Source organism: Neopsephotus bourkii, unplaced genomic scaffold, assembly GCF_033783945.1.
Source record: "Neopsephotus bourkii isolate Nb327-2 ecotype Australia unplaced genomic scaffold, CSIRO-AGI_Nbou_v1 NB_281, whole genome shotgun sequence".
Lineage (NCBI taxonomy): Eukaryota > Metazoa > Chordata > Aves > Psittaciformes > Psittacidae > Neopsephotus > Neopsephotus bourkii.
In genome coordinates this window covers 824,402-844,968 of record NW_026900790.1, presented here as the reverse complement: position 1 = coordinate 844,968, position 20,567 = coordinate 824,402, and the positions used below count along the sequence as shown (strand labels likewise).

Genomic DNA, 20,567 nt, shown 5'->3' with positions numbered 1-20,567 from the left:
TTATAGGTAAAAGAGCTCCCCTACACTTATCTTTTGGCAGTGGTTGGGATGCAGAGAGGAGCTACAGCAAAAGAAATCAGCTGGACGGTGAATCAATCAACCAACATCTGGTTGCTCTTCTTTAAAGAGATGATTTACCATGCAAATAGTGCCAAAAGAAATCATAGATAATCCCTACCATCACCTTGATTCTGTCTTTTTTGAACTCTGAAAGAAGTCTGTCTCTTCAATTGAAAGCCACACTTAAATACAAAACCACTGTATTCAGTCGTATCATAATTATAATATTGGCCTGATTACAACAGAATTTGGCTTAAATAACCTCATAACCACACTTAAATACAAAATCACTTAATTTAACTCAAAGTACTGGTCTGGATTACAACAGAATTTGATTTAGATAATGTATTCCTGCCCATGGCAGAGGGCTGGAACTGGATGATCTTAAGGTCCTTTCCAACCCAAACCGTTCTATGATTCTATGGCAGTCATTTTGGACGTTAAAATCTCCTTATCTACTTATTATTGTACTCATTATTACCCTTAGAAAATAAGGCTCAACGAAGCAAGCCTGGAAAAAGAGCTCTGCTTTGTATGAGCTAAAACCGCCAGCTTAGAGGAAATAACAGTGGCACCAGAAGCTCCATGCAGCTTGTTTAAAGGTTACAGGCAGTTTATAGCAGGGCTTAATTGCCTTAAAAAGAACATGTAGCAAAACATTTGCTGATTGTAACATCCCGCTTGGAAGGGTTTAATTTAGCAGTTTATAGCAAAGTAGAACCTAAGCACTAGTAAGAGATTTGTTAAAACTCTTTGTTCTTTCCTGACTTTGGCCAAATGCAGGTAAAGCTGCACATTCCCTCAACAGGTTTGTAATAGTATTTGAATCTTACAGAATCACAGACTGGTTTGGGTTGGAAGGGACCTTAAAGCTCGTCCAGTTCCAACCCCTGCCACAGGCAGGGACCCCTTCCACTAGAGCAGCTTGCTCCAAGCCCCTGTGTCCAACCTGGCCTTGAACACTGCCAGGGATGGGGCAGCCACAGCTTCTCTGGGCACCCTGTGCCAGTGCCTCAGCACCCTCACAGGGAAGAGCTTCTGCCTAAGAGCTCATCTCAGTCTCCCCTCTGGCAGGTTCAAGCCATTCCCCTTGTCCCAAGCCCCTCTCCAGGTTTCTGTAGCCCTTTTGGTTATTTCAAGACTGTTATAAGATCTCCCCTTTTTATTTTCAAAAAAGTAATGTAAAATAGTTGTGAAATGAGAGGAATTTTTGTGTGGTAATTCCAAACCTCCACAGTCCTGGAAGCCTGTGAGATGGTAACGAAATGTGGCTGCTCCACCCTTGACAGCGCTCAAGGCCAGGTTGGACACAGGGGCTTGGAGCAAGCTGCTCTAGTGGAAGGGGTCCCTGCCCGTGGCAGGGGACTGCAACTGGATGACTTTTAAGGTCCCTTCCAAACTGTTCCATGTTTCTATAAGCAGGTGCTTCTTCAGGTTAAAACCTCAGAATAATGACTGTTCAAACTAGAAAACCAAATGCTTTGGGGCTGGGGTATCAGCTTATCCTGAGTTCACACAACAGAAAAGGAAACATGAACAAACAACTGAGAACAGTTAAAAGGAAGCAATGTGCTGGGTCACCATTTGAAGCAAAAGAAGTCACATCACACACACAGTCTGACAAAGGGAAAAAGCTGAACCCTTTGAATAAAGCAGCAAATAAATAGCAACAACTGAGAAGGTTTCCGCTGCTTTTCCGGGTGAAGAAGACAATGCTGACATTTAAAAGGAGGAGAATTGATGTACTGCTCCTATAGGAACTCGTTTTCAAGAGTACAGGAAAGGAAAAGGACTAAGAAATATCTTAAATGTGTGTAGCCAGATCTGAACAAGCAGCTCACTGAATTCAGGCAGCACCTGACTTGTGTCAGTGAGGACCTAACCTCTAAAGTTTAAGAAGCAGGAAGGTGCTCATCCTCCAGCTGTTGGGAATTTGCACTGGGAAAAACAGCAAAACAGCTACAAATGATGGTCTGTCTCCAAAGAATTTACTACTTGATAGACAGAAGAGCAGATAATGCCTTACAGAACTGATCCTCAGCCTTCTACCACCACAAAGGTATCTAAGGGATGAATTACACACAAGGTCCCTCCCAACCCAAACCATTCTCTGATTCATCCCTGAATTTGTTCTGTATTTCCACTGCAAGGTGAATCAAGATGAGGCTGAAAAGTCACTGCCTTTGAAGGCACGACATGCAAATAATGGGACACATGGAAAACTTGCACCTAGGCTACACTTAAATCCAAAGACTGCAAACTCTCTGTTACCATCTGCCACAGGCCAGTGTACAGCATAGTGTGAGTTGCTATCAAGACAAACGACCCTGAACTTAAAGAACCCCCAGATGGTTCTCAAGCAGGGAGGTTTTAGCTAAAAAGCATGGAAAACAGGAAAAGCACAAATCAACACCACCTATCCCTGATTGTCACTGCTCCTTCCCCTTAAAAACAGGAAAGGGAGAGAAGGTACACACAGGATGCAGTGATTAATGAGTAGCTGCACAACACTGATGACGAACGGCACCAAGTGTTGATTAACATACTGGATATTGAGATGATGAAGAAATTGCTACCAGTTTTGTTCACCTTTAAACAGTCTTGAAAGAATTAAGCTAAAAGCAAACAAAGAGCTATAAATGACAGAGGACTACAGAAGGTGACTCCTTTGCAGTACTTTGGACATAGCTGAGCTTACTCCCCTTCTAAAGATGAAAAGATTTGCTGACTGACTGATGCAGGAAGGGGGAGTGATGTGGATGACTGCAGCAGAAAGGGGAAGTTTAAAAGATTAGTTTGAAAGAGACACAGCTACACGCACACAAAAAGTGCTCAGGCTGCAAGAAAACAGCTCTTCCTGTGATGAGCTGTCAGTGGCGGCTTGTTTGATGGGGAAGGACAGGGGAAAACATACATATAGGAACATGGTAAAAGGGCTACTTGCTTGTGGGGTTATCTCCAACCTGAACTTTCCCTGTTTCAGTTTGAACCCATCACCCCTTATCCTACCGCTACAGTCCCTGATGAAGAGTCCCTCTCCAGCTTCCTTGTAGCCCCCTTCAGACACTGGAAGCTGCTCTGAGGTCTCCACGCAGCTTCTCTTCTCCAGGCTCAACAGCCCCAATGTTCTCAGCCTGTCTCCATATGAGAATCTCTCCAACTCCTGATCACCTTTGTGGCCTCCTCTGGATTTGCTCCAACAGCTCCATGTCCTTCTTACGTTGCTACACCTTACAGTACTTGCATTTTTATTCTGCTGATAAAACTACTGCTCCTACTTTATAAAAGCATCAAAGCAAACCTGTTATAACTACACTTAACACAAAGCACAAACACCCTTTACATTTAAGTGTTTAAATGGCACTGACCCAACCTAACTTACTGTTTCCCTCTACAAACTTTAAAATGTGTACGAAATTGTGGTCCTCACTTGCTGTCCTTTACTCAGCTCCATGAATTTAATGCCTTGGAATTTGCCTCAGTCCCATCACTCATCGATCATTCTACTCCCTCCTCCACTCACTGTAATACATCAATGTCTTTCCAGCACAAAAGTGCTGAAACCAAAAGCAGTGCTGAAGGAACAGAGCAGCTAAAAACAATGAGAGGGGATTATCCAACTGCTCACTTGGACTTCCCTTCAAATGACTTCCCTCAAATGGGGAAGTCAGCGTATCCACTGACAGCATGGAACTGCCCAAGATTGTTTCCGTTAGAGTGATGTCTTGATGGAGATGAGACATATAATGCCCCAGTACCTGTGATTGTTGTGCCTCCAACCCTCAGCAGCTCCTGGGCAATAATGTGAAATTAGGAACTCAAAGATTCAGTATCATTGTGTCACACAGGACAGCAACACATCTCTCCTAAAGGACAGCCCTGAAGCCAAAAACTTAAAACTGGAGCAAAAAGTGACAGGGAAAACACAAGGAAGAAACATCTCTAGAGTGCTATTCAGCACAAAGGGCATCAGCTTTTCCATCAAAAGCTGCATATTGCCAAGTGCTGGAAGCTCAGAGTGTTCTGGGAAAGGATTGTGATAGCTTGCTCTGTCCTCACTCTCCCTTCCAGCAGCCTCTGCATCAGACAGAGCACTGGCCTAAGATCACCTTTGGGCTGACCTTGCACAGACATCTATATTAAATCTCACTGGAGCACTCTCAGGGACTGGCAATATACTTGTAGGTATTGTGAAGGCAGCAAAAACAACCCAATGGGCCTTTTCTTTCACTTTTCACTGCCATAATTTTTTGTCTCTTCATTTAATGCATTTAGTTTAATTGCCATTAAGAAAAGCGTGTTTTTTCAGGAAAATGTCTGTCCAAAAAGTCTCCTTTCTGTATGAATGATATATACAACAATGGTGTCTGTCCTGGCTTCAGCAGTAGCAGTCATTTTTCTCCTTCTTAGTAGCTGGTGCAGTGCTGTGGTTTTGACTTTCAGCCTGGGAACAGCGCTGATAACACCAATGGTTTTAGCTGCTGCTCAGTAATGTGACTCAATACTGTGACCAAGGACTTTGTGAGCCTCATGCTCTGCCAGGGAGGAGGGGAAGCTGGGAGGAAGCAGAGACAGGACACCTGACCCAAACTGACCAAAGAGGTATTCCATACCACAGCACGTCAGGCCCACTGTATAAACTGGGGGCAGTTACCCGGAAGGGCTAGATCGCTGCTCGGTATCGGTTGGCGAGTGATGAGCAGTTGTATTCCCTTCCCTTGTTATTTCCCTTCTCATTACTGTCATTGGTGGCAGCAGCAGTGGTTTGTGTTATACCTTAGTTACTGGACTCTTCTTATCCCAAACCATGGGAGTTACCTTCTTTCGATTCTCCTCCCCATCCCTCTGGAAACAATGGGGAGGAAAGAGGGGGAAGTGAGCGAGGGAGCTGCATGGCTGACTGGGCTTAAATCATGACAGGCGTCCTAATGCATTTAAGTAAAACATCAGGATTTCCCTTTTAATGCAAACCCAGTTTAGCAAATCAATTCTCTTGCCATCTTCCAGACAGCAAGATAGCTTCTCTTGCTGTCTTTCATGCTCCCTGCATCCCATCTCTCTTACTAAAGGAATCTTTAACTCCTTCCAATTAGCTCTTCGTCTATCAATTTACTTCTTTTTATTACAGAATTCATACATCCACAAAAGGTAACATTAACCTGTAGTATAAGAAAACCAGTGTCTCCTCAATCAAGCACACTGTCCACAAATCTTCATATATGACCTGCTCAGCCCAAGACTTTCTTCAGGTGTACACAGCAACATTTCTTCAACCAGTTGGAATGTTGCTTGGTAGCATTCTGTGAACTCTCACAGAATCCCAGACTGGTTTGTGCTGGAAGGGACCTTAAAGCTTCCCCAGTCCCAACCCCTGCCACGTGCAGGGACACCTTCCACTAGAGCAGCTTGCTCCAAGCCCCTGTGTCCAACCTGGCCTTGAACACTGCCAGGGATGGGGCAGCCACAGCTTCTCCAGGCAACCTGTGCCAGTCAATTTCTTATGGTGCTTGTTCGAGTATTTTACTATGGACAGAATTACGCCTGGACCAGAGTTCACACAATCCAGACTTCAAAAAATAATTCATGGAAAGACCACTGATTACTGAAAAAACATCACTTCAGCTCTGAACAAAGTTACAAGAATGGGAATGTCTCACAACATAAAGCAAACGACTTCTCACCACTGCAGGTATAATAAGAAAAGATCAAATTTAATATTCAGAAATGCCCATTCCTAGCAGCACAGATCATAACATTATGGATGCCTCCACCTTTCGTTAAAAACAGGGTTTTGTGTAGCTACATCTCACTTTCACCATAAAGCGATGCCAATACCTGTACTCCACCTTCATTACAGCATGTTTTCTCATTTAATAAACTCTCATCAGCTTAAATGAATGGTTGTTATTAGTTAACAGCCACCCTATAATACTCTAAAAAGATATCAATGCTTGTTGGTGCATTAAGAGATGAGGGGCTGAGGTCAAGCACGAGTCAATGCAAATAAAGCAGGATTAGGTACTTACAGTTGAATGCAACAGATTGCCTCAGATAATGGAAATTATAGGCTGAAAAGAATGCGATGAAGTTATTGATAAGTGTAGAGAGGGGAAAATGATAAGATGCTCCTAAAGGAAAGATGTTCCACATTCTGATTTCTTTAAACTCAGCCAAGCAAGTTTACTATTATAAATAGATCAGAAAATAGAATTTAAAAAGAGGAGGATACAGAAAAGAATGAGAACTCTTCTAACAATATGTAGCATTAACGCTTCTCATATAAAGGACTTCAAAGTCATCTACCAATCTCAATCACTAAAGCTTTACAATGTTCCCTGAAGGCAGACAAATACTACCAATAAATCCTTGCATCTGAGTAAAGGTACAGTATTAGGTTGAGATGAGATATTAGAAGCTCTTCCCTGTGAGGGTGCTGAGGCGCTGGCACAGGGTGCCCAGAGAAGCTGTGGCTGCCCCATCCCTGTCAGTGTTCAAGGCCAGGTTGGACACAGGGGCTTGGAGCAAGCTGCTCTGGTGGAAGGGGTCCCTGCCTGTGACAGGGGGTTGGAAATGGAGGAGCTTTAAGGCCCCTTCCAAAGCAAACCTTCCTATCATTCTATGATTTCCATATTTACGTGTGAATCACCTGAACCCATCCTAGGCATACAAGAACTTAAAAGCAAATCTGTGTTCTTTGTCATCCGTACCTCAACCACACAGCTAAAGAAATCACAGGGTTTGCCAACCATTAAAAACTAATACAACAGAGTTCCTTTAAGGATAAGCACTTACACACCTCAGTGGGTAACCTGAAATGAGATACAACCCTCAAGATGTCAGCTTCTCAACTTTGTTTCCTAAAAGGCTTCCTTGTAATCAATGAGATCAATGACGATGAGACTCGGTGTTAGCTGGGGAAAGACTTCAAGGCATGAAGTATTGGGAAAAAATTACTGGTTTTGTAATTCAGAAGCAAACTTCAAGTACAGCCAAAATTTAAATGTAATAAAAGCATTTCTACAGATCCCCAAACCAACAGAAGTCTTATTTCCACTTATGGCATTAATTCCAATATATAAAACTGTTTCACACCAGTACCTGAATCCCAGCTCTGCCATGAGAAACGCGAGAACAACATGAAATGCTGGTTTTATTGATTTTCATTGTTCCAGCTGAAAGGCTGACAGTAAATAAAATGCACACTGAGAACTGTGTTCCCAGTTTTCTTTCTTTCATTATTGCACACTACTCATAGTCTAGGAAGGCTGCTCACTACAAAGTACTTTTAACTGAAAGAGTCTCCTTGTAGGATACTAAGGAAAGCCACAGGTAGCAGATACATCCAAGTAACAAAAATTAACACTCCTAACGACGCCCAAGGCTACAAATACCCAGTGTTTCCTGAGAACACATTATAATCAAAAGGAGCATGACCAATAGGTCAAAGGAGGTGATCCTTCCCCTCTACTCTGCTCTCGTGAAACCCCACTTGCAGCACTGTGTGCAGTTCTGGGGTCCTCTACATAAAAAGGACATGGAGCTGTTGGAGCAAGTCTAGAAGAGGCCACGAGGATGCTCAGGGGCTGGAGTAGATCCTGTATGGAGACAGGCTGAGAACATTGGGGCTGTTGTGCCTGGAGAAGAGAAGCTGCGTGGAGACCTCAGAGCAGCTTCCAGTGTCTGAAGGGGGCTACAAGGATGCTGGGGAGGGGCTCTTCATCAGGGACTGTAGTGATAGGACACGGGGTGATCGGTTCAAACTGAAACAGGGGAAGTTCAGGTCAGATATAAGGAAGCAGCTCTCCCCTGTGAGGTTGACACGTATTTTGTGTAAAACACACATGCAGACAATGGATCTGCATCTGGTGTGCTCCTGATATAAAAGTCAGATTTCACAATGAAGCGATGCTCTTCAAAAACTCAACCCGACAGAGATCTTACCACAGGGAGATGGGTCTTATAGAGATGCTCTGACAGAGCTGAGCAAAAATCCATTGAATGCATCATAAAGATACCAGTGTGAGCTCAGCGTGCTTTAATGAAGCTGCATTTACCTGCACAGGACCAATCTCCCTTGGACCAAGGTGTCCCTTGGCTAGAACCTGCACAAAGTGCATTTAATTCAATGCAACAACAGTAACAGCCGTTGGCTCCACTCTAGAATGTGAGCAAACTGGCAACACCACATCTGCTCTGAGAAAAACCTGGTGGTGTTATTCACTTCAAGAAGCAGAGCAGGAGACACTGATTAATTCTTTCCCTGACATAAGGAAACCAAACTGCAAGTCCTTAACATTGAAAAGGAAAGAGAAGTAGGTGGTGGAGTGTTCCCTGGCCTACTTCTTGAGAACCAAGGTACTGTCACTTCAGCTTTGTATTCCCTGGAACAAAGACAGGCAGGCTAAAGGAGAAGGATGTGCTCCTGAGTAAAACACACATATGAATCAGTTCCTAGCTCTTAACACAACGAAGTCCAAGGGCTCTATACCTCCTTCTCTCCACCTTCATTCTTCCGTCTTGTCATCCTCCTAACAAAAGGAGTTTCAACTGGAAACAGCAGTTATCCTCACTCCTATCTCCCATGGATCCATTTTTGCAGTTTCATGGTGCTTTGTTACCAGACACAATCCCACCCCAAAGGAACTGTACTCCTGCTCTAACAAATCCAGTTCAGAGCAAAGCGTTTCATGGTCTATTGGAATGGGAAGACTTGCTAAAACTGTATACACTTTGTGAAGCTAGACATGTTAGAGCCAGTAAATACAAAGAAAGCCTAACCAATTTTCATTTAATCATATTATGGCATAGCCTTTAATTACTTGATTTAACAACATTTCTTCCTTCAACTGTTTTCAGCATTTCATCTCTTTGATTATTTAAACAAATGGAAAATACTAATTTCTCCCTCTGGGCACCTCATGGGTCAAGAGTAGAGTCAGAACAATTAGATCAACACCACAGCCCTCTCTGATACTTGAGCTCATTAAGTAACTGCCTGACAGAGAGCACAGTACCCTTCAACACACGGACCAATGCTGGGGGAAACCAGCCAAAAATTGCTTCCTCCAAGCAAGAAACCATCAGTCCTCGCCCACTGCTGCCCATCCCGCTGTGTGCCCTCTGCTTCAAGTTCTGGCTTGGCTGCAGGGTTGCACAGCACACCTAAAACATCTCTTCTAGAACAACTTAGAACCCTACCTTCCAGCAGCCAAGCTCATCCTTCAGGTCAAGTGCAAGCTACACCTTCAAGCCTTTGCCACCAGCCCTGCTGCTCTACCCTTTGAACACTGCCCGTTGCCTTTTCTTGGGAAACTCCATCTGAGCCAGGATTCCTCTCTCAACACCTGACCACAGAATAATCTAGGTTCAAAAAGACACTTAAGATCACAGAGTCCAACCTTTGCCCACCACTGCCAAGGCCACCACTAACCCATGGCACTGAGGCCTCGTCTCCACGCTGTAGGGACGGTGACTGCAGCCCTGCTCTGGGCAGCCTGTTCCAATGCCTGAGCACCCTCTGGGGCAGGAATTGTTCCTCAGCTCCATCTAAACCTGCCCTGGTGCAGCTTGAGGCCGGTTCCTCTTGTCCCATCCCTTGTTCCTTGGGAGCAGAGCCCAGCCCCTCCTGGCTCCATCCTCCTCTCAGGCAGTTGTAGAGGGCAAGAAAGCCTGTCTCCCCTATGCCCCCTTTTTAGGTTAAAGGGAAAATACACATGTCCATGTGCACTGAACTGCTACATGAAAGTGAACTTCCCTTTTAGGAATTTAATGTGTAAAATACAAGATTCTTGACATAAAAAGGTAAAAACTCGTAATTTAAAATAAGTCTAGACAGAAACTAACTGAAATATCATTAATCTGAAACAAGAGTTCTATCCTAATTTCTCCAAAGCTTCCCCATTCAAAGGAGGTTGGAACTAAAGTTTCTTTTAACACAACCTGTGTTAGAAGCAATTACAGAACGGGTAACCTGCTCCTACCAGCTCTGCGCACCAAAGTGTGCATTACCAAGATGCTGAATGAACACAGAACACGGGTGTATGGTATCTAAAGTTCATCTGTGGATACAGATTTGGGAACAAAAAAGCTGCCACTTCAAATTTTTACCTTCCTACAAATAGAAGCTGTCACAAACTACCTCTGATTGTGTTCATCCTACTGGGAAAAGCTGCCATTCTTTTATTAACAATTCTTACCAGCATTACTCAGTCACTGCACATTAGAACCAGCAGCTGGAGAGTTTGGAGTGCTAATGAAACCTGTAACAAAACCATCTTCAGTCGTCTTCTGCAAACAATAAGGGAATTAAAATTTCAATTTAAATGCAGAGGTTTGAAACATGCTTCAGTGGCAAAATTACTTCAATTAATGTGAGTGGAATACAAAGGACAGGCTGCAGAAGCAGGATGCAGCAAGCAGAAATGATGCCATTAGAGCACTTGCATCAACCTAATGCACAGGTCTCATTTGGACTGTACGTATCGCACTGCTACAGGCAACGGTATTAATCAGTGCTTCAATTTCAGCGGGAGGGATACGCGCTCCTTGTCACATCACTTTGGGCTTTTTATAAGCTATGAGCATCTGTTTACCTGGAGGAATGAAACAAAAGGACAGAGATCTATACACACTTCACTGCCCCGACAGCATGGTAATGATTCTACGTAATATTCATATCAGATGGAAGGAGGAAGAAATTACGCTGCAGGCAGTGAGTGATTACAACATCACTGTCTTGCAGAGGTAGCATTAAAGGGAGATGGTAAAAGCTACTGAGCCTGCAGTGATATTTGCCTGTGACAAAGCTCCAAACACAGGCAGGTTACCGTGCCTTCATTCCAGGTACACTTGTCTCCAAATGAGAATTGCGAGTGTCAAGGAACAGCTGAAATAGCGCCTTCAATTTTCACTTCAGGTCTCTCTGCATTTCTTGATATATTAAAAAAGCCCAAACAAACTCACAGCTGCTTTTTACATCATTATCATTTGATTTCCTACAAGAGATATTCTATTCTGGAAAACAAAACCACACAAACAAGAAACGAAGCACACAGGAGCCTCTACCTCAGTGAGGTCTAATACTGGCTCTAAGGTGGCCTTGAGCAACCTTATTAACACCTTACAAGTATAGGTGTAAAAAAACCTGCACGCACAATACATTGCAAGCCAGTAACATCAAATACACATACTGCAAAACATTTCTAAAGCATATAAAAAGTCCTAAGTATTTATCATACTCCTCATTAGGGACTGTAGTGATAGGACAAGGGGTGATGGGTTCAGACTGAAACAGGGGAGACTTAGGTTGGATGGAAGGAAGCTCTTCCCTGTGAGGGTGCTGGGGCACTGGCACAGGGTGCCCAGAGAAGCTGTGGCTGCCCCATCCCTGGCAGTGTTCAAGGCCAGGTTGCACACAGGGGCTTGGAGCAACCTGCTCCAGTGGAAGGTGTCCCTGCCCGTGGCTGGGGTTGGAACTGGATAAGCTTTAAGTTCCAACACAAACCAGGCTACAATTCTATAAAGTACCGCTATTTTTCTTCTTACACTTCCTATCTTATATTCCAGAAAGGAAATTAATCATTCTCTGGAATTTTCTTCTGAAAATTAGATAGAATCATGGAATCCAAGGTTGGAAGGGACCTCAAGGATCATCTGGTCCAACCTTTCTAGACGAAGCCTGACTTGGAACAGGTGTCCCAGCACCCTGTCCAGCTGAATCTTAACAATGTCCAACATCGAAGAAACCAACAATTCCATGGGGAGATCATTCCAATAATTATTATTCCAATAAAGTACTTCTTTGCATGAAAAACGCAACAGCAAAGCCAACCCAAGCAGACAGGCAAGTCCATCAGTTAAAGAAAGCACCAACACTTCAGCTGAATCCGGTTTTTAAGTCTGAATACTGTGGGGTTCCCCCTACACTGACCACTCTTTATTTAGCTCTTGTAACTGAAAACACCAGACAAACACCACACTCCAATTCCCTGTATCAGAAACCTGAGGAAAGGTTTGGCCAAGCCTGACTGCTCTCTCCCACAGGCTGCTTCAAGTCATTGCACTGCTGATCTGCTTTCAGGAATTCCAATAGGTTGTACATATAGGATACATTTCATATAGTAGCTTAAAAATTCCACTCTACACAACAGAAATAGATATATTACCCATGAAAGATATAAAACAAAGTTCATTTAAAAGGACAGTGAGACTCTGAGGAGACTAAGACTCAGAGGATTCCTGCAAGATGGTTTTAAGAAGGAAGAAAGGGAAAATTGTGACCAGATTACAGGAAGACAACTGCATCACATGTGGCATGAAAACAGAACATGAGCAACAGAAACCAGCAGGAGGGTGAGAGTGAAATCAGACAAATGGGTGTGAAAGCAACAACACAAATCCAGATAGGGCTACACATGCCAGAGAATGGGATGAGGAGACTGACATCAAACTACTGAAAAGTTTTCAGAGGGAACAAGCTATAGAAAGTCACATTTAAGGTAAAATGAGCTAAAATGGAAAGAAGGGAAATAAAGGTCAAGTCTCGGTTCTACGAATATGGGGTGATACAACTAAGATTTCCAACTCTTTTTCCTGTTGAACAGTAAAATAGAAACACACAGTAACAAACCAAAGCAATGAAAAGGTTTCCTTGAAGGCATTCTCTGTCAAACACACGAGGAATATGAGCAAACATACTTCTGCCTTCAGTTTTGAAACACAGAAGCAGAAAGAATCCTATTATGGTGGGTAAAGAACTAGATGGCAACAGAAATAATGAGGACACAAACAGGTAAAGTTAGCTCTGAAAAACAAGAGCCAAGCAAAGAGGATGGGAGACTCAAGGTCCAGTCAGGACAGATCAGAACAAAACCAAATGGAAACTCCAGTCCAAGAAAGCAGCAAGTGACAAAAGAGGAAACTAAGCAGGAAAACAGGAAAGAGCAGCACAGACAGATCTGTCTGCAGACAGCCATATGGCTGACCAGTGTGTTCCCAACACGAGGTACCACATCTCACCAGCATGTCTGTGGCATTGAGGTAGTGCTTGCTGGCCATGCATTGCTCCAGCTTCTGAGGCACTTGTTTGATGTTCTCGATCTCATCCAGCAAGTTCAGGACATGTTTGTGCTCAATGCCTTCAATCCACAGCTTGCGCAGCTCATCCCGCTTGCAGTGCAGCAACATCTTACATGACAGCAGGTTCTCCTTCACCTACAAGCAACATGTCAAAAGTTTAGTGAGGTCTGGCCCTGTAACTGGCAGCTTCTAACACAGATCAGCCCTTCCCCACATTTACTTCATTAGGAATTGCAAAAAGGACACAAAACTATAACCAAATCCTTAAGATTTCTGGTCATTCCTTTAGCCGAAGGAAAGGATAGAGTACTTACAAACCAAACTGCTTTCATAGTAAATGGGTTTGGGCACGTTTTCTACCTGTAGTGGAAATTTAACTTTGGTGTAACATCAACACACACAGGATCCTATTAACCATGACCAGCAGCTTATCTGCACATGTTCCAAAAATCAATTCAGTATTTTGGCATACAACATGAATTCAATTTTCTGTGAAGGCAAATAAGCCACTACTAAGTTGTTTGCTGTAAACATTTTCCATCTGCCTATTAAATCTCCTGGCACATCTCCTCCTTTCTTCAAGTCTGGTGTCCATTCCTTGAAACATGACTATCTAAGAGTACAACCACCTTCCTAGTAACTCAAGCAATGCCTTTTTTCTTATGAGAGAGATGGTTTTATCTGAATAAATTGCACCTAAGATACAATTTAATTCAGCATTTCCTTTATTTATCACTGCCATCACATCAGGGGGGGTGGAGCAGCTCTGCTCTGGAGCCAGGCTGAGGCAGCCTGGAGAAGGGAAGGCTCCTGAAGGGGAGACCTTAGAGCAGCTCCAGTGCCTAAAGGGGCTGCAGGAAACCTGGAGAGGGGCTTGGGACAAGGGCCTGTAGGGACAGGCCAAGGGGAATGGCTTGAACCTGCCAGAGGGGAGACTGAGCTGAGCCCTTAGGCAGAAGCTCTTCCCTGTGAGGGTGCTGAGGCGCTGGCACAGGGTGCCCAGAGAAGCTGTGGCTGCCCCATCCCTGGCAGTGTTCAAGGCCAGGTTGGACACAGGGGCTTGGAGCAAGCTGCTCCAGTGGAAGGGGTCCCTGCACGTGGCAGGGGTTGGAACTGGGGAAGCTTTAAAGATTGCTTCCAACCCAAGGGCTGATCACATAGTGTTACCCTTCAGTTTGGTTTCTGATCCTCATGCCACCTTGTAAGTGGCAAAGTCTCCACTATTTCACCCCATTCCAGAAAACATCAAGAGTTTTTACTCTCCATTCTTCCTGCTCAAAAATCACATCCCGCATTCCCAGCTTTTAGGTTCTCCCAATATCCCCTGGTAAGGTCAGTGTAACGTAGTTTTTCTTGCATCATGCATATCAATACTACACATTAAAATGTGGCAGCTAGTAGCAGCCCAGCTTCACACATCCCTTTCACACTACTCTTGGTTTTGTGCTAAGTTCTGAACACTTGGGGTCCAACCTTTCCTCAGGCTGAGCTCTCACTGAATTACAGATGAAGAGACACTCAGAAGTAGGTCCTGCAATTTACTTTTAAATAATGAGCCTCCAAAGCACTCCAGAAATCCCCTTTCAACACATTCTCCCTTGTTCACCTCAAGGTAGTTTACAAGAATACATGTGAAACACATAAATGGACCAAAATGCAGAGAAGCAGTAAATAGCATCAACTACATAAACCCATCTCCATCCAGAGCCTGAAGAGACTGAGACATCCGTACAGTAACACTGCACTCCATCCTTCTAAAAAGGGTAACAGAAAAGGCCCCAGCTAACATAGAAAACCAAATATAAGAGGGTCATAACTTGCTGCAAAGGCAAACTAAAACGTTTCAGACTTAATCCCTGCTCAATACCTTAACCAAAAGTGTGTCACTGACCCAGCACACCATCATCAGTGGGCTGCTGTTACAGGGAGCCAAAGTAGGTCAGCAAAGCAATAACAGGGCTGGAAGGAATCTCACAAGACATTCCTAACTCCTGTCCTTGCAAGAATGATCATCAACTATAGCTACAGTTGGGAGCAGGGGAAGGAATGAACAGCAAGTCTTTAAGAAAGAGCTTCCCCTTGGTAGGGTAAATTGATTCTACTTTGTAATTCAGTTTTACAGTGGTAACATCTCTAAAGCTAGATTCAAAACTAAGCCTTTCCCGTCAGGAATTCATACAAGAATTGACTACAAAAGGTAGATACACACAGGGATCTGGACTATCACTGCCACAATTCCTAACACAAGTAAACACCGGTGCCGTCATCCACCTTTCATAGGAGAGGAACATCAAAAGCAAGTCTGACAGTGCAAAAGATAGATGACAAATCAGATCTAGGACCTCCCCTGAGACCAGGTCGAAACTGCTTCAATACATATTGACCAAAACTAATAAGAAAACTTAAATATCAAAAGGTCCTTCACCTTTGCAGCTACTCTTGTAGGTAGGACCAAAAGGTCACAGCCCTCTATGTTTGCTTTGACCCCCGCAAAGCTTAGTACCCTGAGTGAAAATAGCCCATTGGCTGTGGCTTACTTCAAATCTAATGCAATTGATCTCTGCTTTCAAAGAGCTGAGCTTTGTACATAAATCCTACAATGAACTCTTAGTCTTGGCAACCATTAGGATGGTCTCATTTGCTTCGAAAAGGCTAAATGAATTCTCAAAGGCAGAAGGGTCAGTACATAGCTCCAGAAGGGTAAAACCCCACTGCCCCTTGTGAAAGGTTTAAAGCTGAGAACTCCAAAGTGTAAGGAAAAGAAAAACAAAGAGAACTAGTGTCTGATTTGCAAAGTTTAGGTACAGCAAAATACACAGGAATAGAAATGGGACAGGAGACTAAAGAAGTAAACTACTGTGGCAAGGGAAGAGCAGATTCAACAAGTCCACAACGAAGATTGCCAGAGTTACTTACTGGCACACTACTGAAGTGTGAGCACTCAAAATGCAGAGATACAGGGGCACAGAGTTCATGTATATTCACACAACAGAACTGAGCTTAGAAATAGCACCCAAATTCTGATTCTCAGGGGAAAAGCAAGCTGATGAATCACCCTGGCTAGTCAGGAGGTGGTTGGAGGCCAACACAGCAGAACACAAACAAATTAGATGGAAAGGTGTTAGCTTAGCAGCCCTTAGACTGCAGAAACCTGACAGCAACATGCCCAGACAAGAAGTGAAGAGGGCACACTGCAAAGCTTTGAGCTTCACATCCACCTCTCTGTTTGCTTTTTAACAGCTTCTGTTCTTAAACACAAGACAGAGCCCTGTGGAGGGAACACAGGTAGCAGCACACAGCCAGGGACCCCTGTATTGGGACCAGATGGTCTGCTCTTAGCCAAGCCAGAGTTACCCACTACCTCTGATCAGGCCTAGATCAGGATTAGTGGGTAACAAAGCTTCCTCAGTTCAACTTTCAGCTCTGTTCAGAATTATAATGAGCAGCTGGAGAACCAGAGAGATAAATGTAAGTTGAAAATGGGATTTTACAACATTACACTACCATAACAGGACTGAATACAGGAGAAGAAAAGGCTCAGTGGGATCTTATCCCTCTCTGTAACTGCCTGACAGGAGGATGGAGTCAGGAAGGGGCTGGGCTCTGCTCCCAAGGAACAAGAGGAAATGGCCTCAAGCTGCACCAGGGCAGGTTTAGATGGAGCTGAGGAACAATTCCTGCCCCAGAGGGTGCTCAGGCATTGGAACAGGCTGCCCAGGGCAGGGCTGCAGTCACCGTCCCTGCAAGTGCTCACACACCATGGAGACGAGGTCTCAGTGCCATGGGTCAGTGGTGGCCTTGGCAGTGCTAGAGCAACAGCTGGACTTAATCTTCAAGGTCTTTTCCAACCCAGTTAATTCTATGATTCTAAGAAGAGAAGCTGCCCAGATTTATACCCAGAACACACCCCATGGAGCCAATGCAAACACAGAACTACACACAAAGTGTTCACCTGTTTGATCTTGTTGCGTGAGTTGGTGATGCGCTCAGTGATGCTCTGGTAGGTGCGGATGGCGGTGGTGAGCTCCGTGTAGTGCTGTACAATGAGCTCATCCAGATCCCGGTCACACTTCTCATAGGCTTCTTCCAGGCGCCCTTTCTCAGTCTCACGGTCCTCAACATCATCACTGGTAGATAAAGTCCTGCAGACAGATGACAAAAATAGGGGTATTTTGAAGTTACCTATGAGGACATGAAGCCTTTGCTTAAAGAATTTATTACTATCACAAACCTTAAGCCACTCTTAAGTCTGTACACTTCAAGAGAAGCTTACTTCTGGGAAAACTTGTGTGTGGGGTGTTAGCAGAAAAAGACATACTTCAGAAATATAAAACCCCCTTAAATATTATGTTTCATTATTTCCATGTTTTCAGATAACTTCAGGGCTTCTTTACTACACCACAGGGTTTAGGCAAAGTAAGTGTTCAAGGCCAGGCCGGAGAGCACTTGGAGCAAGCTGCTCTAGTGGAAGGTGTCCCTGTCCGTGGCAGGGGTTGGAACCAAGTGAGCTTTAAGGTCTCTTCCAATCCAACTCACTATGATATCATACATACAGAGAGAAACCCATCTAAAGCCTACCCATGCTATCCAATAGACAACCTGTTTTCAAACACAGATACAGCAAACTAATGTCAAGGGCCCTAATTCCCCCCTCATTTATTTTAACCTCTGAGTAACACCAGGTATTTTTAATCTTAATCTGAAGCAAGATGTTTCATTTCTTTTACATATACACATACAGAACAATGAAGCTTGAGGTTCCAACAAAACTGTTGAAAAGGTAATGAAACTGGCACAGAAGGCAAAAGCTTTTGTGGTCACCCCAAGTTTCTACTCAAGAATCAATGCGATATTCATTTTCTCTCTCTTCCCCTCCCTTAGCCCCTACTCCTGAGACCCATCCTGCCCTCAGATCCTGAAGTCCACACCTGGAAACCATGATGCTACCAGAAAAAAACCTGGGAGACAGCAATAGCCACTGTCTCCTACAGTAGGTTGCACTCTGAGGTCTTCAAAACACAACTTCAAAAGACATCTGGAGCATCTACTTGTTGAAAGTACAATGCCATTAAACATACAACCTGTAGAGCATGAAAACATGCAGACTGTTATTTCATTTAAGTTACATAAATTTAGGCCTCTGAACTGAGGCACCATCTTAAGATGGTACAAATCCTGTACTGAAAGAGCATCAAAATAGTAAAAGACTGCAGCAGCCATTATTTCCAAACAAATAGACTATGGAAAAAAAATACCCCATGAGGAATAATAGAGAATTTGTTGAGTTCTTCCCACATTTCTAAAGCTATTTGTGTAGAGAAGGTCAAATAATTGGAAGGAGCCAAAACCCACGTTGCTGAACACTGTGCCTGCTCTCTGCTACTTTCAATGAGGTCCAGTCAAACTAAACGCAGTATCACCATCTGTCAAGGAAGAAAGAAAATATCAACTGTCCTTGCAGGAACAAGCACTTGTCCTCTACAGCAGGAGTTAGAAGGTAAGAACTGCCTGCACATCACTGAAAAGTAACAATGGAGAAGAAGTCATTTCCTTATGGTTTGTTTAAGAGGATCTTAAACAAGCATGACACAAGAAGGGTATTTGGTAGATTTACTCTGAACTCTTCAATGCCATTAGGAAAGTAGCAGAGACTCGAATGCAAAAGCTCGTCTCAAAGCCTTCACTCAGGAAATGTTCCCTCTCGCTGTCAAGAGACATACCCCAAACTTTCAGTTGACTCCTTCCCCTCCAAGCACAGCAACAAGGACTCCACCTCTAAAATGAAAGCAAAAGCCAGTTCACAGGGATCACAACCCAAGAAAGAGCAGCAAAGGAAATCCAAGTGAGCAAGCAAATCTGTACTCCCATATGGAACACGGCATGAGGGGAGGACAGGAACACACACACTTGTTCTGCTCAACGACAAGGACAGAGGAATTACAGCCAAAATCTGTCCTACAACACCCTACAAGAAGACAATGTACCCAAGTGATGGATTTTGGTTTATGCTGGTTTAACACTTGTTGTCACTTTCAGATGGCAGTGGCAGAAGGCCATAACAGATACCACATGGAAATGAGGAGAAGCAATACTCTTCCCTTTGTCATGTCTCAGACGATTAGCATGGGTGCCTCACACCCTCTTCCCTGCTCTCAGATACCAAGAGCTGCACTTTTGACAGGGGATGAAGGTGCATCTCTCCTCTTGCATGAAGAACATCTTGAGATAAACCCCCCCCCATTACACTGACAGGGCTTCTTCCAATGCATGAAATTCATAACACTTACAAGTTCCATGCTTCATGGCGGCTAAACCCAGGGATGTTTTGTGTTATTAAAGTGATATTCTACTAGCAAACATTCTTCATTGTATATTAAATCACGTTTTCACATAAAAAGATGATGTTTTTAATTGCACTGCATCCAAAATGCTTTGATATCATGCAGATAAAGATCTGGAAAGTGAGAAGAGTGGTTAGAAAATAAGCCTGGGATGAACAAATCTGAGTTACAGCCTCTGCTCTGCCACAGACCTCTGACACCGTGCTTATGGCACCTTCACACTGCTGGCTGCATCTTGACACTACAGCATGAGCTAAACACAACTATTTCTTAACTACAGACTCCTGAAGGAAATATCTGCATTTCAGCTGAAAGGATGAGCAGGAGGATCTATGTCATGGAATCATAGAATGTTTGGGTTGGAAGGGACCTTAGGATCATCCACTTCCAATTCCCCAGCCATGGGCAGGGACACCTCACACTAGACCGTGCTGCCCAAGGCTCCATCCAACCTGGCCTTGAACACTGCCAGGGATGGGGCAGCCACAGCTTCTCTGGGCACCCTGTGCCAGCGCCTCAGCACCCTCACAGGGAAGAACTTCTTCCTTATCTCCAACCTGAACTTTCCCTGTTTCAGTTTGAACCCATCACCCCTTGTCCTATCACTCCAGTCCCTGATGAAGAGCCCCTCTCCAGCATCCTTGTAGCCCCCTTCAGACACTGGAAGCTGCTCTGAGGTCTCCACGCAGCTTCTCTTCTCCAGGCTCAACAGCCCCAATGCTCTCAGCCTGTCTGCATACAGGAGGTGCTCCAGCCCCTGAGCATCCTCATGGCCCAGTTTCTCTTTCTCACCTTGGGAATCCACAGCACTGGTCCATCAAACAAGCTGTGATTACATGCACCAAGTACTACCAAAACACCCACTACTGTTAGCAGGGGTCATGTAAACACTTCACACAGAGTAATGCATGAAGATGTTAGAACTGGATGATCTTTTAAAGCTTCTTCCAACTCAAACCATTTTAAGATTCCATACACTAGAAGACAACGCTAAACATAACTGTTAATGCAACAGTACCAAACGTACTGGTGAGACACAGTGAGGTTTGGGTTCATGCTATAACAGATGAATAGAAAGCATGCATCTGC

At 44.0% G+C, this 20,567-nt stretch overlaps 1 protein-coding gene across 2 annotated transcripts in view; it reads right to left on the bottom strand.

The window, feature by feature from the left end:
* Positions 1-20,567, bottom strand: part of EXOC4 (exocyst complex component 4) — a 393,637-nt gene that overhangs the window by 354,014 nt on the left and 19,056 nt on the right. For both annotated transcript variants that reach the window (XM_061346823.1, XM_061346824.1), the window contains exons 2-3: positions 17,090-17,279; positions 13,078-13,272 (exon numbers count right to left, since the gene is read on the bottom strand). In XM_061346823.1, the coding sequence (XP_061202807.1) occupies positions 13,078-13,272; positions 17,090-17,279 (385 nt within the window). The remainder of the gene's footprint in view (positions 1-13,077; positions 13,273-17,089; positions 17,280-20,567) is intronic.